Source organism: Pristis pectinata, chromosome 8 (assembly GCF_009764475.1).
Source record: "Pristis pectinata isolate sPriPec2 chromosome 8, sPriPec2.1.pri, whole genome shotgun sequence".
Classification (NCBI taxonomy): domain Eukaryota; kingdom Metazoa; phylum Chordata; class Chondrichthyes; order Rhinopristiformes; family Pristidae; genus Pristis; species Pristis pectinata.
The window spans coordinates 55,218,375-55,235,820 of NC_067412.1; the positions used below are offsets into that span (position 1 = coordinate 55,218,375).

Sequence of the window (17,446 nt, forward strand, 5' to 3'; positions counted from 1 at the left end):
ACTTAGGGTTTTGTTCTGCTGCCAAATACAGTCTGTTCACATAACTTTAACTGCCCAAGAAGAAGTCTGCCTTGGCATTGGAGACTGTGAGTGTCCTTGAATTTACTGACTCCCAGCTACTCCTGACATTGATTCCCTCACTAATCCCTTGACATATCTCTCCTCTCATAATAAATATCTGGGACTTAATGGATATCACAGGTACTTGACATCAGACCTTGCCTTCAGTCTCAATTCGGCAGATTTATCTTCCTTTTATTCATTTTGCGATGTGGATGTTGCTATCAGGGCAATTGGTTTGGCTGAGCGGCAAGGATGAAAGTACCTGGATAAACATGGAAAACAGAACTATTGGAAAAAACTGACTGGAAGAGGAGGACAGGCTGTGAAGAAAGACAAAGCAAAGCACAAGGCACTGATTCACTGACTGTTCTTTAAGAAGGGGAGATGTACACAATCGTAAAACACCGAGATTCTGGTATTCTGGAGCATTTCAACAGCACTGGCAGATACACATTCAATTTATAAATGGTAGATCGTGGTAGGTATCACACAGCTGGTGGAAGAGCCCCCCTCACACACTGTGGGGTGAAGCAGCTCCCCAGGTTATCCACAGGCACAAGTAATCCAGGCTATACCAGGGAGAGTCGTGAGGCAGGTTTGGGGAAAGATAACCGATCCACATCAGGAGAAGGGAAGAGACACAGAAGCAATTTAAGACAACATCCACACTTCTCACATTGAGCAGATGTGGGTAGGATTTGAGCGATCAAGGAAAAAGGGACAGTAGTGGGGACAGGAGAGAAATCACGTTATGGGGAGAAGATGTTTAATGTTGAGCGTGACCAGATTATTAATGCTCAGATGGGGACTGCTCTTTATTTATGGGAAGAACTTGTTAATATCTGAGTTGGGGACAGTGTCTAAGGACTGAGGCAAAAAGGAGTGGGTGGTTTGCATTAGGGGTGCGCGTGTGTGTGTGTGTGTGTGTGTGTGTGTGTGTGTGTGTGTGTGTGTGTGTGTGTCCAGGAGTGAGGGGTGTCAGTGTTCAGGAGTGAGTGGTGTCAGTGTCCGGCAATGAGGGGTGTCAGTGTCTGGGATTGAGGGATGTCAGTGTTTGGGAGTGAGGGGTGTCGGTGTTTGGGGGTGAGAGGTGTCAGTGTTTGGGGGTGAGGGGTGTCAGTGTTTGGGAGTGAGCGGTGTCCGGGAGTGAGGGGTGTCAGTGTTCGGGAGTGAGGGGTGTCAGTGTTTGGGGGTGAGAGGTGTCAGTGTTTGGGAGTGAGCGGTGTCCTGGAGTGACGGGTGTCAGTGTCTGGGGGTGAGGGGTGTCAGTGTTCGGGAGTGAGGTGTGTTGGTGTTTGGGGGTGAGGGGTGTCAATGTTTGGGGGTGAGGGGTGTCAGTGTTTGGGAGTGTTCATGTTGCTATGCAAATGAAATCACCCACCTGTGTTTGACCGGATGATCTCTGTCCCCACTGTCTGCCCCAACAGATCGTACTGATTCAATCGGGATCCGTCCTCGGCCACCACTACCGAGTTGCCCTGTCCGTGCGTCCACACATACATCACCTCTGAGTTGGTGTAGGCGTCTGTTGAAACAGATCAGGGTCGTGAGCTGCAGGCTGACCGCCACACTTGGGACAGTTTCTGTGAGCAGTACGGTGATCACACTCCGGCCTCGGTGTACTTCCAACCACCCACCAGTTGATTGGACTGATTCTGGGGATTCAGCCTGGGAGTCCAACGGGTTACTGTCTCAGAGGAAGGGTCAGCAGTTAGGACAGAGATGGGAAACATCTTCACTGTGAATCTTCAGAGCTCTCTGTTTCAGAGGGCTGAGAATCCTCCGCTGTTGGGAAGATATCATTGGATATTTGGAGACTAATGGAAGGAAGGGTTGTGGGGCTTCTGTGGGACTGTGGGGTAGGTCAGCTGTGATCTAATTGGTTGGCGAGGGGAAAGGACCCCAGTTCTACCCCCATACCTGTTCTTATTGGATTGCCAATGACTACGAATTGCCAATTGCCAATGACTAGAGAACAACACTGGAGAAATTGTAATGGGAGATAAGGAGATGGCAGAAGAACTGAATCAGTATTTTGCATCAGTCTTCACCAAGGAAGACATCAGCAGTATACAGGACACCCTAGGGTCGAGAAGTGTGTGCAGTCACAATTACAACAGAGAAGGTACTCAGGAAGCTGAATGGTCTAAGGTTAGATAAATATCCTGGACCAGATGGAATACACCCTCGTGTTCTGAAGGAAGTAGCTGTAGAGATTGCAGAGGCTTTAGAAATGTACTATCAAGAATCAATAGATTCTGGCATGGTTCTGGAGGACAGGAAAATTGCAAATATCACTCTGCTATTTAAGAAGGGTGTGAGGCAGCAAAAAGGAAATTATAGACCTGTTAGCCTGACATCGGTGGTTGGGAAGTTGTTGGAGTTGATCGTCAAGGATGAGGTTACAGAGTACCTGGAGGCACATGACAAGATAGGCCGAACTCAGCATGGTTTCCTTAAAGGAAAATCCTGCCTGACAAACCTATTACAATTTTTTGAGGAAATTACAAGCAGGCTAGACAAAGGAGATGCAGTGGATATTGCGTATTTAGATTTTCAGAAGGCCTTTGACAAGATGCCACACATGAGGCTGCTAAACAAAATAAGAGCCCATGGAATTACAGGAAAGTTACAAGCATGGATAGAGTATTGGTTGATTGGCAGGAAACAGAGAGTGGAAATAAAGGGATCCCATTCTGGTTGACTGCCGGTTACTGGTGGTGTTCCGCAGGGGTCCATGTTGGGGCTGCTTCTTTTTACATTGTATATCAACGATTTGGATTATGGAATAAATGGTTTTGTGGCTAAGTTTGCCAATGACACAAAGATAGGTGGAGGGGCGGGTAGTGTTGAGGAAACGGAGAGTCTGCAGAGATACTTGGATAGACTAGGAGAATGGGAAAAGAGGTGGCAAATGAAATACAATGTTGGAAAGTGTATGGTCATGCACTTTGGTAGAAGAAATAAATGGGCAGACTATTATTTAAATGGGGAGAAAATTCAAAATTCAGAGATGCAAAGGGACTTGGGAGTCCTCATGCAGGATACCCTAAAAGTTAACCTCCAAGTTGAGTCGGTGGTGAATAAGGTGAATGCAATGTTGGCATTCATTTCTAGAGGAATAGAATATAAGAGCAGGGATGTGGTGTTGAGGCTCTATAAGGCATTGGTAAGACCTCACTTGGAGTATTGTGTGCAGTTTTGGGCTCCTTATTTAAGAAAGGATGTGCTGACATTGGAGGGGTTCAGAGAAGATTCACTAGAATGATTCCAGGAATGAGAGGGTTAACATATGAGGAACATTTGACGGCTCTCCTCATAGAAACATTTCGAATGTTAGAAGGCCTAGATAGAGTAGATGTGGCAAAGTTGTTTCCCATGGTAGGGGAGTTTAGTACAAGACTTCAGTAGGACTGAACAACTGACTTCAGTACAACTTCAGTACTTTAGTACAACTTCAGGACTGAAGGGCACCCATTCAGAACAGAGATGCGGAGAAATTTCTTTAGACAGAGAGTGGTGAATCTGTGGAATTTGTTGCCACAGGCGGCTGTGGAGGCAAAGTCATTGGGTTATTTAAGGCAGAGATTGATAGGTATCTGAGTAGCCAGGACATCAAAGGTTATGGCGAGAAGGCGGGAGAGTGGGGTTAAATGGGAGAATGGATCAGCTCATGATAGAATGGCGGAGCAGACTCGATGGGCTGAATGGCCGACTTCTGCTCCTTTGTCTTATGGTCTTATGGACTAGAGCCTGCAACAACAGTCCTCAGGTGTGGAGCTGGACTGCAAGCACTTGGTGAGCCAGTTAACAACCCATACTTACAGCTGCCAAATTTCAAAGGGCAGGCATGTGCGTCCATGGGGAAGTCCTCCAGGTGCATCGGACATTCTGCATTTATCGTCAGTCTGCAGACAAAGGGAAACATCGTTAACCAACTCACGAGCATCACTTTGGAAACGGAGTGTTTAAAAACATCTGGAAGTGTTGAATTGTGTGCCAACACCACCTCTACAGGGAATCCTAACTGCCAATCTCCAAAACAATCAAAGTACAGATTGACTGAAGTGTTTGTATAATTAGCTTTGGATCAGTGTGAGGGTGTGACAGTTCTTGTCAGTGTGTGGGCTCAGCTGTTCTGGACTCTCTCCAGTGTGGGAGTGGTTCTGTGTCAGATCTACAGCTGAGAGTAATAGGCAATTAAAAAGTCTCTTACTTCCATGTTGCTCATGGCCATTCTATCCCTGCTGTGGCTGCTTCATAGCTGGGATGTAGCCAGGTGATAGAGTAGGTGTTTCCCATTGCATACCGAGTTCAACCCCTTGCATCTCCATTGAAAGTTTTAAACTGGATACTGAAGTCAACAATTTCAGACAATCAACATTTCCTGCTTGTGTCAGAATTAGCTAGTTTTATGTTGTAGGATCATCCACCTGTGACATTACCTCAGTTGTTCTCTCTCCACAGACGCTGCCTCATCTGCTGCGTATTTCCAGAATTCTCTTCTCTTTCAGATTTCCAGTATTTAAAAGACACTTGGACAGGCACATGGATAGGAAGGGTTCAGAGGGATATGGACCAAACACAGCCAAATGGTAATAGCTTAGATAGGCATCTTGGTCAGCATAGATGAATTGAGCCAAAGGGCTTGTTTCCATGCTAAGTGACTCAATGACAATCACTGTGTTCTGTATGTCACAGTTTCAGCACGTCCTTTTGTTTCTGTTCTGTCTTTAACTATGTTGGATTCGACTGTTTTAATTCGTTTTTTAACATGTATAGTGTTTAATACACCTCCAGTGGCTGCACAAGGATTGGCCACTTACTAGCTTATTGGTTCGTCCATCAGGTGAATATATGGTTTTTTCATTGGTTGGTTTGGCCACAAGTATCTAATAGGTTTCCTGATTGGACTATTAGCTAAGGAGCATCTTTTATCTCAGGTATAAAAGGTGTCGTCTTTTTGTTAATCTCTCTTGCTCGTCTCCCCTGGCCTGAGCCCATCTTTTGTTCCCTTTGTCTTGGCTCATCAAAGCCAGTGCCATGTGCTCTGTGACTGTTTCTTTGTTTTAAACTTTTCCAATAAAACTTTGTGAAGCATCAAGCAAGTTATTTTCAACTCATTCCTGGACTCCTGAAAGAACCTGTGGATTCGAAAATAACCGGATCCGACAACTATCTTCATTTATCTATTCACGAGACAGGGTGAGGTGGGTGACAGGATTAGTGGTGGAGCAGCCAGTTGATACAAACGAGAACCAGTCTTCAATCCAGGACAAGGATAGCTGCATGAATAAACACCATTGTCTGCAGAGAGAGCCATCTTTCAATGCAGTGGGGAGAGAAGGCTGTTTTGGGTGTCTGTATTCCCAACAAAGATGTTTGAATATTCAGAGCTTATCTCGTCAGTGAGATGTGCTCCCATTGTAAATATGTAATTCGATGGAGCCATTCCCAAAATGTTGAAGTAAACTTTATGATGGTGACTACTGACATCGTATTTAATTATCTGCTGTTATTTTTGTACTCCAAGTATAAAACCTCAGTATAGTTTGAATTCAGGGAGATTCCAGTGAGAGATTCTCCCAGGAGAGAGTCTTCCTCCTGAGTGTCTTCTTGTGCTGAATAAAGACCTCTAACATCTGTGTGGCTCATTCTTCAAACAGGTTGTACCAAAAACAATGGTGTTACTCACCTTCGTCATATTCTACCACTGACATCCCCTTTGTTCTCTGCAGCCCTCCTCATCTCTGTACTTTATTACTACTGTTGACAGGTCTTTGACTTGAAACTTTGATGTTTTCTTTTTCCTCAGATGCTGCCTGACTTGCTGAGTGTTTGCAGCATTTTCTGTTTTTCTTTCAGATTTCTAGAACTGCAGTTTTTTTGCTTCAAGATTCTTTATGAAGTGTTTTTACTGTTATAATGCCATGAAACTGTAAAAGGATTCACAAGGATGTCACCCAGAGTGGAGTGCTTGGATTATAAGGAGAGACTGGATAGGCTGGAATTGTTTTCATGAGTATAGGAAGCTGAGGGATGACTTTATTGAGGATTATGGAATCATGAGGGGCATAGATAAGGTGAATAGCCAAAGATTTTTTCTGGAGTAGGGGAGTTCAAAACTAGAGGGCATAGGTTTAAGGTGAGAGGGGAAAGATTTAAAAGGGACCTGCGGGGAATCTTTTTCACACAGAAGGTGGTGGGTAAATGGAACGAGTTGCCAGAGAAAGTGATGGAGGCGGGTACAATTACAATGTTTAAAAGACATTTGGGCAGTTGCATGGATAAGAAAGGTTTAGAGGGATATGGGCCAAACACTGGCAAATGGGACTAACTCAGCTGGGCAACTTGGTTGGCATGTAAAAGTTGGGCCAAAGAGCCTGTTTGCCATGCTTATAGTTCTATGACTCTATGTCTACATAGAAAAAAATAGCCAAAGTTTGCAGAGAATGATCCCAGAAACAGCACTGAGGTAATGACCATATAATCTGATTCAGGTGCTGCTTGAGAGATCAATAGTGCCCAGGGCACTGCAATAACCATATTGTTCCTTGACTAGAGTGCACAGAGCTTCAGCTTGCCTCTCACTTGAAGGAAGGGACTCCAGTTTGAATGTGAAGATTTTAATCATAATGTAACAGGACTGCACTTTCTCCACAACTGCAACACTATGTTCTGCATTTTACTTTTCTTTTTACTACCTCAATGTACTTATGTATGGAATGATCTGTCTGGATTACATGCAAACAGAAGCTTTTCACTGTATCTCGGTACACGTGACAATAATAAACCAACACCAATACCAATAGCTTGGAGGCAGCAGAGATAGTGAGGAGTGAGTCATGGAAGGTTTTACAAAAAGGGAAGAGAAGTTTCCAATCGAGCACTAGACTGGAGTCAGTGTAGTCAGCATACACAGGGCTGGTGATGGACAGTTCCATGTCCAGCTTAAATAAAGGAAAACAATTGCAGGATATTAACAGAAAATGCTGGAAATGCTCTGTGATGGGGACTAGGGTTTTAGGAGACTTCATATTTCAGTAAGTCCACTGCGGGAAGCTCCCTGCACAACCAAACATTTTCTGCTGATCTTGCTGGGTCCCTGATGTAGTTATTGGTGGCTGAGGTTGTTTGCAAAAGTAAAATTACCTGGAAACTGGACCCATTTGTGCCTGTAATGCACGTAAAAGTAATCTTACTTATGTTTTACTGTAATTATGCCCACTGGGAACTTGAACTGGGCACTCGCTGGTATGTTACATGTGTTGACATCACAGAATCATGGAAAATGAATGATGCAGCAGGAGGCCTTTCAGCCCATCATGTCTATACTGGTGAAAAAGTAGGATGTGGCTGGATTTGGCTTAGTTATGGGGAGAGATTGGAAAGGCTGGACTTGCTTTCCCTGGAGAAGAGGAGGCTGAGAGGTGAGAGGTATATGAGAGGCATGGATAACGTGGGTAGTCAGAGCCTTTTTCCCATAGTAGGGGGAAAAACAGAGGGCATAAGATGAGGGGAAGGAGTTTTATAGGGGATCTGAGGGGTAAGAAACTTTTTTTACACAGAGAGTGATTGATATCTGGAACTCGCTGCCAGAGGAGGTAGTGGAGTCAGATACAATTATTATGTTCAAGAGACATTTAACCAGGCACTTGAATAGGCAAGGCATAGAAGGATACGAACAAAATACAGGCAAATGGGATTAGTGTGGAGGACAAATAGGTTAGCATGGATGTGATGGACTGAAGGGCTTGTTTCTGTGCTGTACAACTCTATGACTCCAGCACTGCCCACCTTAATGCCACCTTGCTGTACTGGGTCAGTATCCTTGCAGGTCAGATCCAAATATAATGTGATAGGGGTTTCTGCCTCTCCCACCCTGTCAGGCAGTGAGTTCCAGACCCTGACCCTCCCGGTGAAAGCATTTCCCCTCCTAATCCTCCTGCCAGTTACTTTAACTCTCAGCTGCTCAGCTAAGCTGCTGTTTCCTCAGCATCAGTTCCAGGTCTGGTGATGTCATTGAAGTGTCTGACACTCATTCCTTAGCTGCAGTCCAGAAATGGTGCAGAGAGGTGGAACCTACACTCACCGAGCAACAAAGAATGAGTCCAAAAGCTTGAGTGATCAGAGTGCCAGCTGGGACACCAATGTTCAGCTCCCTCACTGTGGCTGCCTGTTTGATCAGTGACCTGCCCGTGCAGTCAGCACTCTGTGCGTGAGAGCCGGCAACAGATTTTTCCCTGCAGGTAGCAGAGCTCTGATCTCTCCAGGACATGGTTACAGAGTCACAGAGTCACACAGCATGGAAACAGGCCATTCAGTCCACCACATTCACCCTCACAAGTGGGAACTCATCCCATCTCCCAGCACTTGGCCTGCGGCCTTCTATGCCTAAGCAATTCCAGTGATCATCTAGACACTTCTTAAATGCTGTCAGTGATTCAGCTTCCACCGCTCGCTCCGCTACTCACTACTCTCTGGGTGAAGAAGGTCCCCCTCACATCCCCTCTAAATTTCTTCCCTCTTATCCAAAATCTATGTCTTCTAGTTTTATTCACCTCTGATAAGGGGAAAAGTTTCTTGCAGTCTGCACTGTCTGTATCCTTCATAATTTTATATACCTTAACCATGTCCCCTCTGAACCACCTCGGCTCCAGGGAGAACAGACCCGGCATCTTCAGTCTCTCCTCATTACTGAAACGTTCCATCCCAGGTGAATATCTTGGTGACTCTCATCTGCACCCTCTCCCAGCGCTATCACATCATTATGATGGCTGGGGCACTGGGAGTGGATGGGGCAGGGGGTGACATGGCAGTGGGAGAAAGAGCGGTCAGACAAGGTGAAGGTGTGGGCATCCTCCCCTTTGCTCTGCGGCAGCCTCTGTACAGCTGATGCTGTCACAGCCATAGGGTCTAACACATTACCAATCACCCCACTCACAGTGATGGGAATCATGCAGGTAACACTCCAATGTTCCAATGTAAAACCCCAGGACCTGTTAAAGGCCAATTTTCCCACTTAGGTTGGTCTTAGTGGGTCTCCTGTTTGGGCATTAGGCATAAACAGCACACCAAAATTAGTTGAGGTCCAATTTCTAGGACAAGTTCTGTCAAGAATCTGAATAAAGAAAGTAATTATGGGATTAAAAATAGAAAATGCTGGAAATGCTCAGCAGGTTAGGCAGCATCACAAGAGCACAAGAAAATAGGAGCAGGAGTAGGTCACCAGACCCCTCAAGCTTGCCCCACCATTCAATGTGATCATGGCTGATCTGTGCTGCCTTCAACTCCTCTTCTGTGCCAGTTCCCCATAACCCTCAATTCTTTGATCTTTCAAACATTTATCTATCTCCACCTTAAATATATCTAATAATCTGGCCTCCATCACCCTCAGGGGCAGAGAGTTCCAGAGATTCACTACCCTCTGAGAGAAGAAATTCAGTTTTAAATGACCAGCAGCTTGTTTTGTACCTATGTTCTTTTGTTCGTGATTTTCCCCCTAGAGGAAACATCTCAACATCTGCCTTATCAAGCCCCTTTATGATCTTATATGTTTCATCTATGGAGTGAGAAACAAGAGTTTACATCATTATCTTCCACCAGAATAATCTGGGCAATGTTTTTTGAGAGTCGTGCTGGTGAGACTATACCCCGGCCTAGATATTCCACTGACGGGATGCCCACAGCTTGGCCCGGGGGCATCCTGGATTCTGTTAGGAACCTTTGCCCACTTTCCATGCCTGTTGCTTGTTGAGCTCACAGCTCAGGCCATGCTGTTACCATAGCAACCAGCAAGCCCTGCCATTGGCTGGTCCTGTCCCGGCTAGAGAGCTGGCTTCAGCCCACTCAGCCCAATGACAGAGTTGAGCTGTGACTTAGGGACATCCCACTTGAATCTGCCATGGCTGTTGTTTGGAAGGACTCTGGGAACTTGGGTAGGCAGAGCTCCACAGCAACTGAGCCTGCTCCCTACGTCACTGGTCTTCTTGTACACCGGAGCACCAAGGAGATGAGTTCTGAAAATAACACACACATTAATTGGTGAACTACTCCCTCACCCCATACTTTCCTCAACACCATCCTGAGTGGGGTCGCCCTACAGTTTGAAAACTTCTGACTTCGATATCTCAGGTGGCAGGGAAAACTAAAGATTCTCAACAGAGAGTACAAGTGTAGCTGTTATTTGCAGCTTCTTACCAACAGTGTTAGCTGCCCTTTTATTTTTGCTTCTATCCCACTGTTATCTTGAACAGACCTCTTGTATGATAAAGAACTCCTGATCTCTCAATCTATCTCGTTGTGGCCCTTGCACCTTATCTGTCTACCTGCACTGCATTTTCTCTGTAACTGTAACACTATATTCTGTACTTTGTTATTGAAGCTAGTGCAGCCTACTTTGCTGAACAGGTCCAAAGCCATGGAGGTTGGTGCTGGGGATCTGGAAGTCTTTGAGTAAAGTACATGTTTTGCATTTTGTGATACAGTGGGAGTCCTGATGAAGGGTCTCGACACAAGATGTTGACTGTTTATTTCGTTCCATCGATGCTGCCTGACCTGCTGGATTCCTCCAGCACTGTGTGTGTATCCTCAGACAAGATGTGTGTTCTAACACCACACAGCTTTTGACATGCCATTCAATGTTCAGGCCTCCCTATTTCCCTGATCTTCTATAATCTCACTCTACTGAATGTTATATGCCATCTGGCATCTTGTTGTTAGCTCAATTAATCCATCTATTCCCCTCCTTCAGGTGCAGTGTGTCCTCATACATGTTCAATCATAGTTGAGTCGTCAGTTGGTCCTGACCAGCAGCTCACTGCTATGAACTGTGAATGGCCTTCATACCAGCACTGATCCCTGTGACAGCGAACTAAAACAAACCTTCCAAAATTATTAATTGATTCCTATTCCCTGTTTCCTGTTCTAAAGCCAATCTTCTAAACATTCAAATATATTTGTTCCATATAACAACTCCCTCAGTTTAGAATCTTATCGAATGATTTTTGGAAATCCATATATAGCCCATCCAAATCTTCTTCCTAATTATATATTGCACCAACATTTACCTTTCATTAAAACATTTTGTCTCTGTCTAATCATATTTGATTCATTAAATCACTTGTTACCACATTGTTGATAATGATTCCAACATTTTCCAGAACAAATGGAGTCAGACAAATGCTCTAGAGTCCCATGTTTCTGTTGCCTTTTCTTTCTTGAACAACAATGTTATATTTGTAGGAACCATTCCAGAACATCGGAAGGTTTGGAATGTCAACACTAATCCATCCAATGTCTTCATAACACTCTGAGCTGTGAGACATCCGTTCCAAGATGCTTGTCAGCTTTTTATCAGATCAGATGTGTGTGGAGGATTTTGCAGAGACAATGTCAGTGGAACTGCTCCAGAGGCAGTGACACCCCTCCAGTGACACCTCTCCAGTGACCCATCTCAAGTGACAGTGACACCTCTCCAGAGGCAGTGACACCTTTCCTGTGGCAGTGATCTTTTGCCAGAGACAGTGATACCTCTCTAGTGACAGTAATGCTTCACCAGAGACAGTGAATCATCTCCAAAGACAGTGGAGCATTTCTAGAGGCTGTGACACCTTTCCAGTGACAGCTACACCTCTCCAGAGACAGTGAATCATTTCCAGAGACAGCGACTCCTCTCCAGTGACACTATCGGAGATATTTCCCCAGAACTCTGCTGTGCCTGCGGTGGTCAGTCAGTGTCTCTGCAGCCTACAGGAGAGTAGAGTTGACTGCTGCACTATTTTGCTGGTGGTGCTCATGATCAGAGGGTTTTGGTTCTTTTTTACCTCATTCTCTTGTTCCTGGGGTGTTTCATTCCTGGCAACACTGACATTTATTGTCCATCCTGAGCTGTTCCAGAACTGATCTGAGAGTTGACCACATTGACAAGTCTGAAGTCACAACAGACCAGACTGAGAGTAAGGAAGGAATGTTTCCTTCCCTGAATGAGAGCAGTGAACCAGGTAGGTTTTCACACTGATCCAGTAGTTTCATGGTTATTGGGTCCAGCTGTTCATTTAAATTCCATATTAATTAGTTTTCTTTAATTTCTATTCCCCATCTACCATGTTAGGATTTGAATGCATGTCTTTGAAACTATGGTCTGAAGCTCTATCTGCTGGTACTGTACAGGATTAAAGTTCTGTAAAAGGCACTATATAAATGCATTTTATTGCAGTTTCCTGTAACTGGATGAACATCATGTAGCACATGTCACTAAGGTGGGTGATACAATCTCCATCAACAAGGTGCTTGCGATATAAGGGTGACACAGTGACGCAGTGAGTAGAGTCACTGCTTCAGAGCACCAGAGACATGGGTTCAATCCTGACTTCGGGTGCCGTCTGTGTGGAGTTTGCACGTTCTTCCTGTGACTGTATGGCTTTCCCCGGGTGCTCTGGTTTCCTGTCACATCCCAAAGACATGCACGTTGCTAGGTTAATTGGTTGCTGTAAATTGCCTATAGTGTTCAGGTGAATGGTAGAATCTGGTAGAGGTAAACTGCCCCGAGTGTGTAAGTAAGTGGGAGAATCCGAGAGGAGTGGATGGAAATACTGGGAGAAGAAAATAGGATTAGCATAACTGGTTGGTTGGTGGTCAGCCTGGACTTGGTGGGCTGAAGGGCCTGTTTCCGTGCTGTATCTCTGTATGATTTTATGGCTTCGTAAAATATTATAAGAGATTTGAAGAGTTGATAAGATCAGAGGCTGATTTTAAGGAAGATTGTGGGGGAACTGGAGAGGCAGAGAACTTTGGGATGATAACTTCAGAGCAGGACGACCTGTGGTGAGGTGAATGGTGGTTTCAGGCATGGGGGAGAGGGAGAAGGTGACAGGTTTAAGGAAGAACAAAGCCTCGAAGATTAAACTGAAGACCAGCTGGTGAAAACACAGGTCCCACCCATGCCAACCAGCACTGCTCTACCTGGCTCACGCAGCAGGGAGCACCCTTTAAAGGTTCCTGCACCACAGGATGCAGGAGATCTGCGGGATGAGAAGAGCTGGGGAAATGTGAGTTCTTTCCTTCTCCAGCTGGACTCCTGGTCTAGCAGAAACTGATTTACACCATGTGTGTGAGCTGCCGATCTCTCAAAGGCCCACAGCCTGATGTTAAATATACTGCCTCTGGAGAGTACAGGAGGACTAAAGTAACAGGGCATTAACTTGAGCAAGATGGCAAGAGCTATAGTTGGATAGAGTAACAAGTGACTGAAACTTCCCAGCATGTTTACAGGAGAGTTGCGCTGCATGCAAAGTATCCCGGCTCTCTGGAGCAGTGAGACAGCCACTCTATCACTGTGTTGCTGCGCCACACTTACATTGTGGGCACCATGTTGACGGATATTGTACCCTTGTAAATGCAGACATGGACCTTAACCCTGCAAAAAAACATTGGAGTGGTTGAGAAGCTGCAGAAGATCCCAATGTAAAACACCTCTTGGACAAACAAAGGTGGGTGGTTTAATAACAAAGTGCTGCGTGCCTCCCTCCTCTCACCCAGACCCACCAAGAGTTGCCTCTGCATGTGGCTGCTCCACATGCTGCCACTTACACCTGCAGTCAATGCAGTACGTTTACTGTTGTGATGAAGCGGAGAAAATGGATGACTTGCGGCATTTGTAGAAGGCATGCAGGCTGACTCCCCTCACCGCTGACCATTCCTCCTCCGCCCATCCCAACCCAAATATGGTCAGTCTCGAGGTCCTTCTTTCATTGCAATGGAAGCGTTCTCTGATCCTTTCTGTGACAGACAGTCTTCAGTCCTGTCTGTCTGTAGACTGGTGACTTCTCGCAGTGCGGGAACGTTACAGACCCACTCCCCCTATGAACTGAACTGAAACAAAACTGAACATCACGTAATCAGTTGAGCTTGTGATTAAGTGAGCTTGCCGTCCTTTGCTCTGCTGCCCTTTTTCCTTCGAGCCCTGATTACTCCACTCCCCACCTCTCCTGCATCATCCCCCAGGCGGGATTCCTTCATCCCAGCTCCAGAAATTTGTCTTTCCCCATACTTTTCATCCTCACTTACACTCTCTCTCTCTCTCCTTTGTTTCATCCACTCTCTCTCCTCCTCCTCCCTCTCCATTGCTCCCTCTTTCCCTCTCTCCCTCCCTCCCTGACCCTCTCCCCTCCCTCCTTCTCCCCTCTATCACTGTCTATCCCTCCATTCTCCCCTCCCTCCCTCCACCTCCATCTCCCCCTCAGATTGCACTACAACCTTGCACTATACTGTTGTTTTGCACTGGTCGTTGTATTTATTATTACTATGTATACTTTTAACTCTGTGAACTTCATGCAAGCAAAGAATTTTATTGCACCCTGGTGTATACTGTATGTCAATAAGCTAATCTGATCCGATCACTCCCTCTCTCTCAATCCTTCCTTCCCTCTCCCGCTCTCCTTCCCTCCTGGTCCATTTCTCTCTCTGCTTCCCTGCCCCTCTGTCTCGCTCTCTGTCCCTCCCTCTCCCTCTTCTCCTCACACCCTCTCACTCTCGCTCTCTCTCCCTAAGCGCTCCCTCTCTCTCTCTCCCTATCCATCTCTGCATTGACTGCCTTCCTGTTGCATGACTGTTTCCACCATCTTCCTATTATGCCAGTGACTCCGGTGTTGCTGCTTCCTTCTGCTCTCGCTGACTCTGTCATTTGTCCAGCCAGCTCCCACTCTCTCTCTGGTCCCAGCCTCCAGCAGTCCCGCTGCCTGCGGACATGTTGAGTGAATGTCTCAGGGCGCTGGCACACGTGAGATTAGAGAGGCGGCAGCAGCAAGGGTCAGGCTGAGTGTCCAGTGCGCGGTGGCTGACCCAGAGCAGCCACAACCACAGCACCAGTGTCCAAGCACTTGTCAGGGCCATCCTCTGGGGAAGGGGAGTCTGGAGAAACACGGGAGGAACACTGGGTGATGAGTGATGAGCATCCAATCGCTGCATGGAATCATGTCTGCGGAGCAAATCACTCCCTTAATGAAGTCCTTTGGTCTGTCAATAATACCAGGCAACAATAAATTTACCCAGTAATCTCTCCATTGCTATCGATTATCACTTAGTGCAGATTAAATCCAGCAGCTCATCAAAGATGCTTGAGTCTTGACTCTACCCCTGCCTTCCAGCTTCCCTCTCTCTCCTCTCTACCATTCTCCGGTCTCTTTTTCTATCTCGGTCTAAATCTCTCTCTCACTCTCAGTGGCTCTGTCTTCTTTACTGCATTCTCTATTACACTTGCTTTCTGCGATTTGATCCTAACAGCATCTTACATCTGTCGAAATTTAGTTATTACTGAGAACATTAGCATGCAGTCAGCAGATACTTCAAGCATGCAGTACTTGTAATAGTTTAGGTTAGTACTAGAAGTCTAGAGGTTCGATTGTACTTATGGAACAGATTTTTCTGGGAATTGTCAGCATGAGTAACAACTGTTTATCAAGAGGTGGCAGAGGCTGGATCATGAGACATATTTAAGGTAGAGAAAGATAAATATTTGAAAGATCTTCTACCTTCTGTGAAAAAATACAGGAGTTTGAAAGCCTGGATGACCAGACTTAAGAATGGCTTCTTCCCACTGCCATCAGACTTCTGAACCAATCACCACTTTCACAGGGTGAATTCACTCAGTCTTTTTCCAGGCGTTGGGGAATCAAGAACTAAAGGGAGTAGGTTTGAGAGGGGAAAGATTTAATAGGAACTTGAAGGGCAAGTTTTTTACGTAGAGAGTGGTACGTATGTGGAATGAGCTACCAGAGGAAGTGGTTGAGGCAGGTACAATAACAACTTTTAAAAGATAGTTGGACAAGTGCATGGAGACGAAAGGTTTAGAAGGTTATGATCCAAACGCTAGCAAATGGGACTACCTTGAATGGGCACCTTAGTCATCATAGACCAGTTGGGCTGAAGGATCTGCTTTCATGCTATGATTCTCTTCCCTTCCCAACGGTGCCTTAATTCTACCTCTTCCATTATTGCCACTTTAGCATTTCCTTTTGCACTACTTCATTTTGCTCTACAATACTTTGCATCATTCTGTTGTTTTTGTACAGGTCGCTGTTTTATATTGCTGTATTTATTTTTACCATGTATTCTATTTACCCTGTGAGCTTCATGCAAGCAAGGAATTTTGTTGCACCCTAATCTGAATAAACTAACCTGAATCTGAATCTGAATGATGGGTTATGGGGAACTAGCACAGTAGTTGAGGTCGGCATAGATCAGCCATGATCACATTGAATGGTGGGGCAGGCTTGAGGGCCCGAGTGGCCTCAACTTCCCTGATAAACAGGGTAAGCAGAGATTTCTTAATGCATTGAAGGCTGAGGTGGATAGATTGTTGATAGGCAAAGGGGTATGGGGGGGAGGCGGTCGTGAAAAGTTACTGCAGGTTGATGGGAATTATGCAATCAGATCAGCCATGACATTATTAAATGGTGGAGCAAGCTAATAATTTGCATATTTGTATGTTTATACACAACTATCATGTACACATTGGCAGGTACAACTATGTGAACAGACATGCAAACACAAATCCAAAATTTGGATTTCTACATTCAACAGTGCAATGCCCAACAGATTTTGTAACAACTTTGAGTAAACATATGCCAAGCTCGAGAGGAACAAACGAGGACAAATAGCCAAAAGTTTGGTGGGTTTTCTGTAAATTCTTAAAGGGAGCAGGGAGTTGGAGAGATGTGAAGGATTAAGGAAGGAGATCCAGAGTTCAGCAGCTGCAACACAGGAACTTTCAAATGGTCAACGTGACTACAGTGATCCTGAAAATGGCCTGACTTTTCCCTGACAAGGATTTCATTTGAAATTAAAGGTTGGCATTACAAGGCAAGAGATGGGCATGCACACAGGAGACACAAGAGATTCTGCAGATGCTGGAATCTGGAGCAACACACACAAAATGCTGGAGGAACTCAGCAGGTCAGGCAGCATCTATGGAGGGAAATAAACAGTCGATGTTTTGGGTCGAGACCCTTCATCAGGACTGAAAAGGAAGAGAGCAGAAGACAGAATAAGAAGGTCAGGGGAGGGAGAGGAGCACAGGCTGGCAGGTGATGGGTGAGTTCAGGTGATAGGTGAGTCCAAGTGAGAGGAGGAAGGTAGGAGGATGGGGGTGGGAGAGGGGTGGAGAAGTAAGAAGCTGAGAGGTGATAGGTAGAAGAGACAGAAGGGCTGAAGAAGAAGGAATCTGGTAGGAGATGGTGGTGGACAATAAAGGGAAGGAGGTGGGGAATAGATAGGCAGGTAATGAAGGTGGGGGAAGAGATAGGCAGGTCATGAGGACAGGGGAAGGGGAAAGAGAAGGGGGGAGGGGGCCATAGGAGTGAGGGAAGACAAAGGAGAGAAAAAA

General features: G+C 45.6%; 1 protein-coding gene across 2 annotated transcripts in view; it reads right to left on the minus strand.

The window, feature by feature from the left end:
- LOC127573496 (gamma-aminobutyric acid receptor subunit alpha-3-like) overlaps positions 1 to 17,446 on the minus strand; it is a 161,492-nt gene that overhangs the window by 17,581 nt on the left and 126,465 nt on the right. For both annotated transcript variants that reach the window (XM_052021775.1, XM_052021774.1), the window contains exons 6-7: positions 3,889 to 3,971; positions 1,445 to 1,588 (exon numbers count right to left, since the gene is read on the minus strand). In XM_052021775.1, coding sequence (XP_051877735.1) covers positions 1,445 to 1,588; positions 3,889 to 3,971 — 227 coding nt within the window. The remainder of the gene's footprint in view (positions 1 to 1,444; positions 1,589 to 3,888; positions 3,972 to 17,446) is intronic.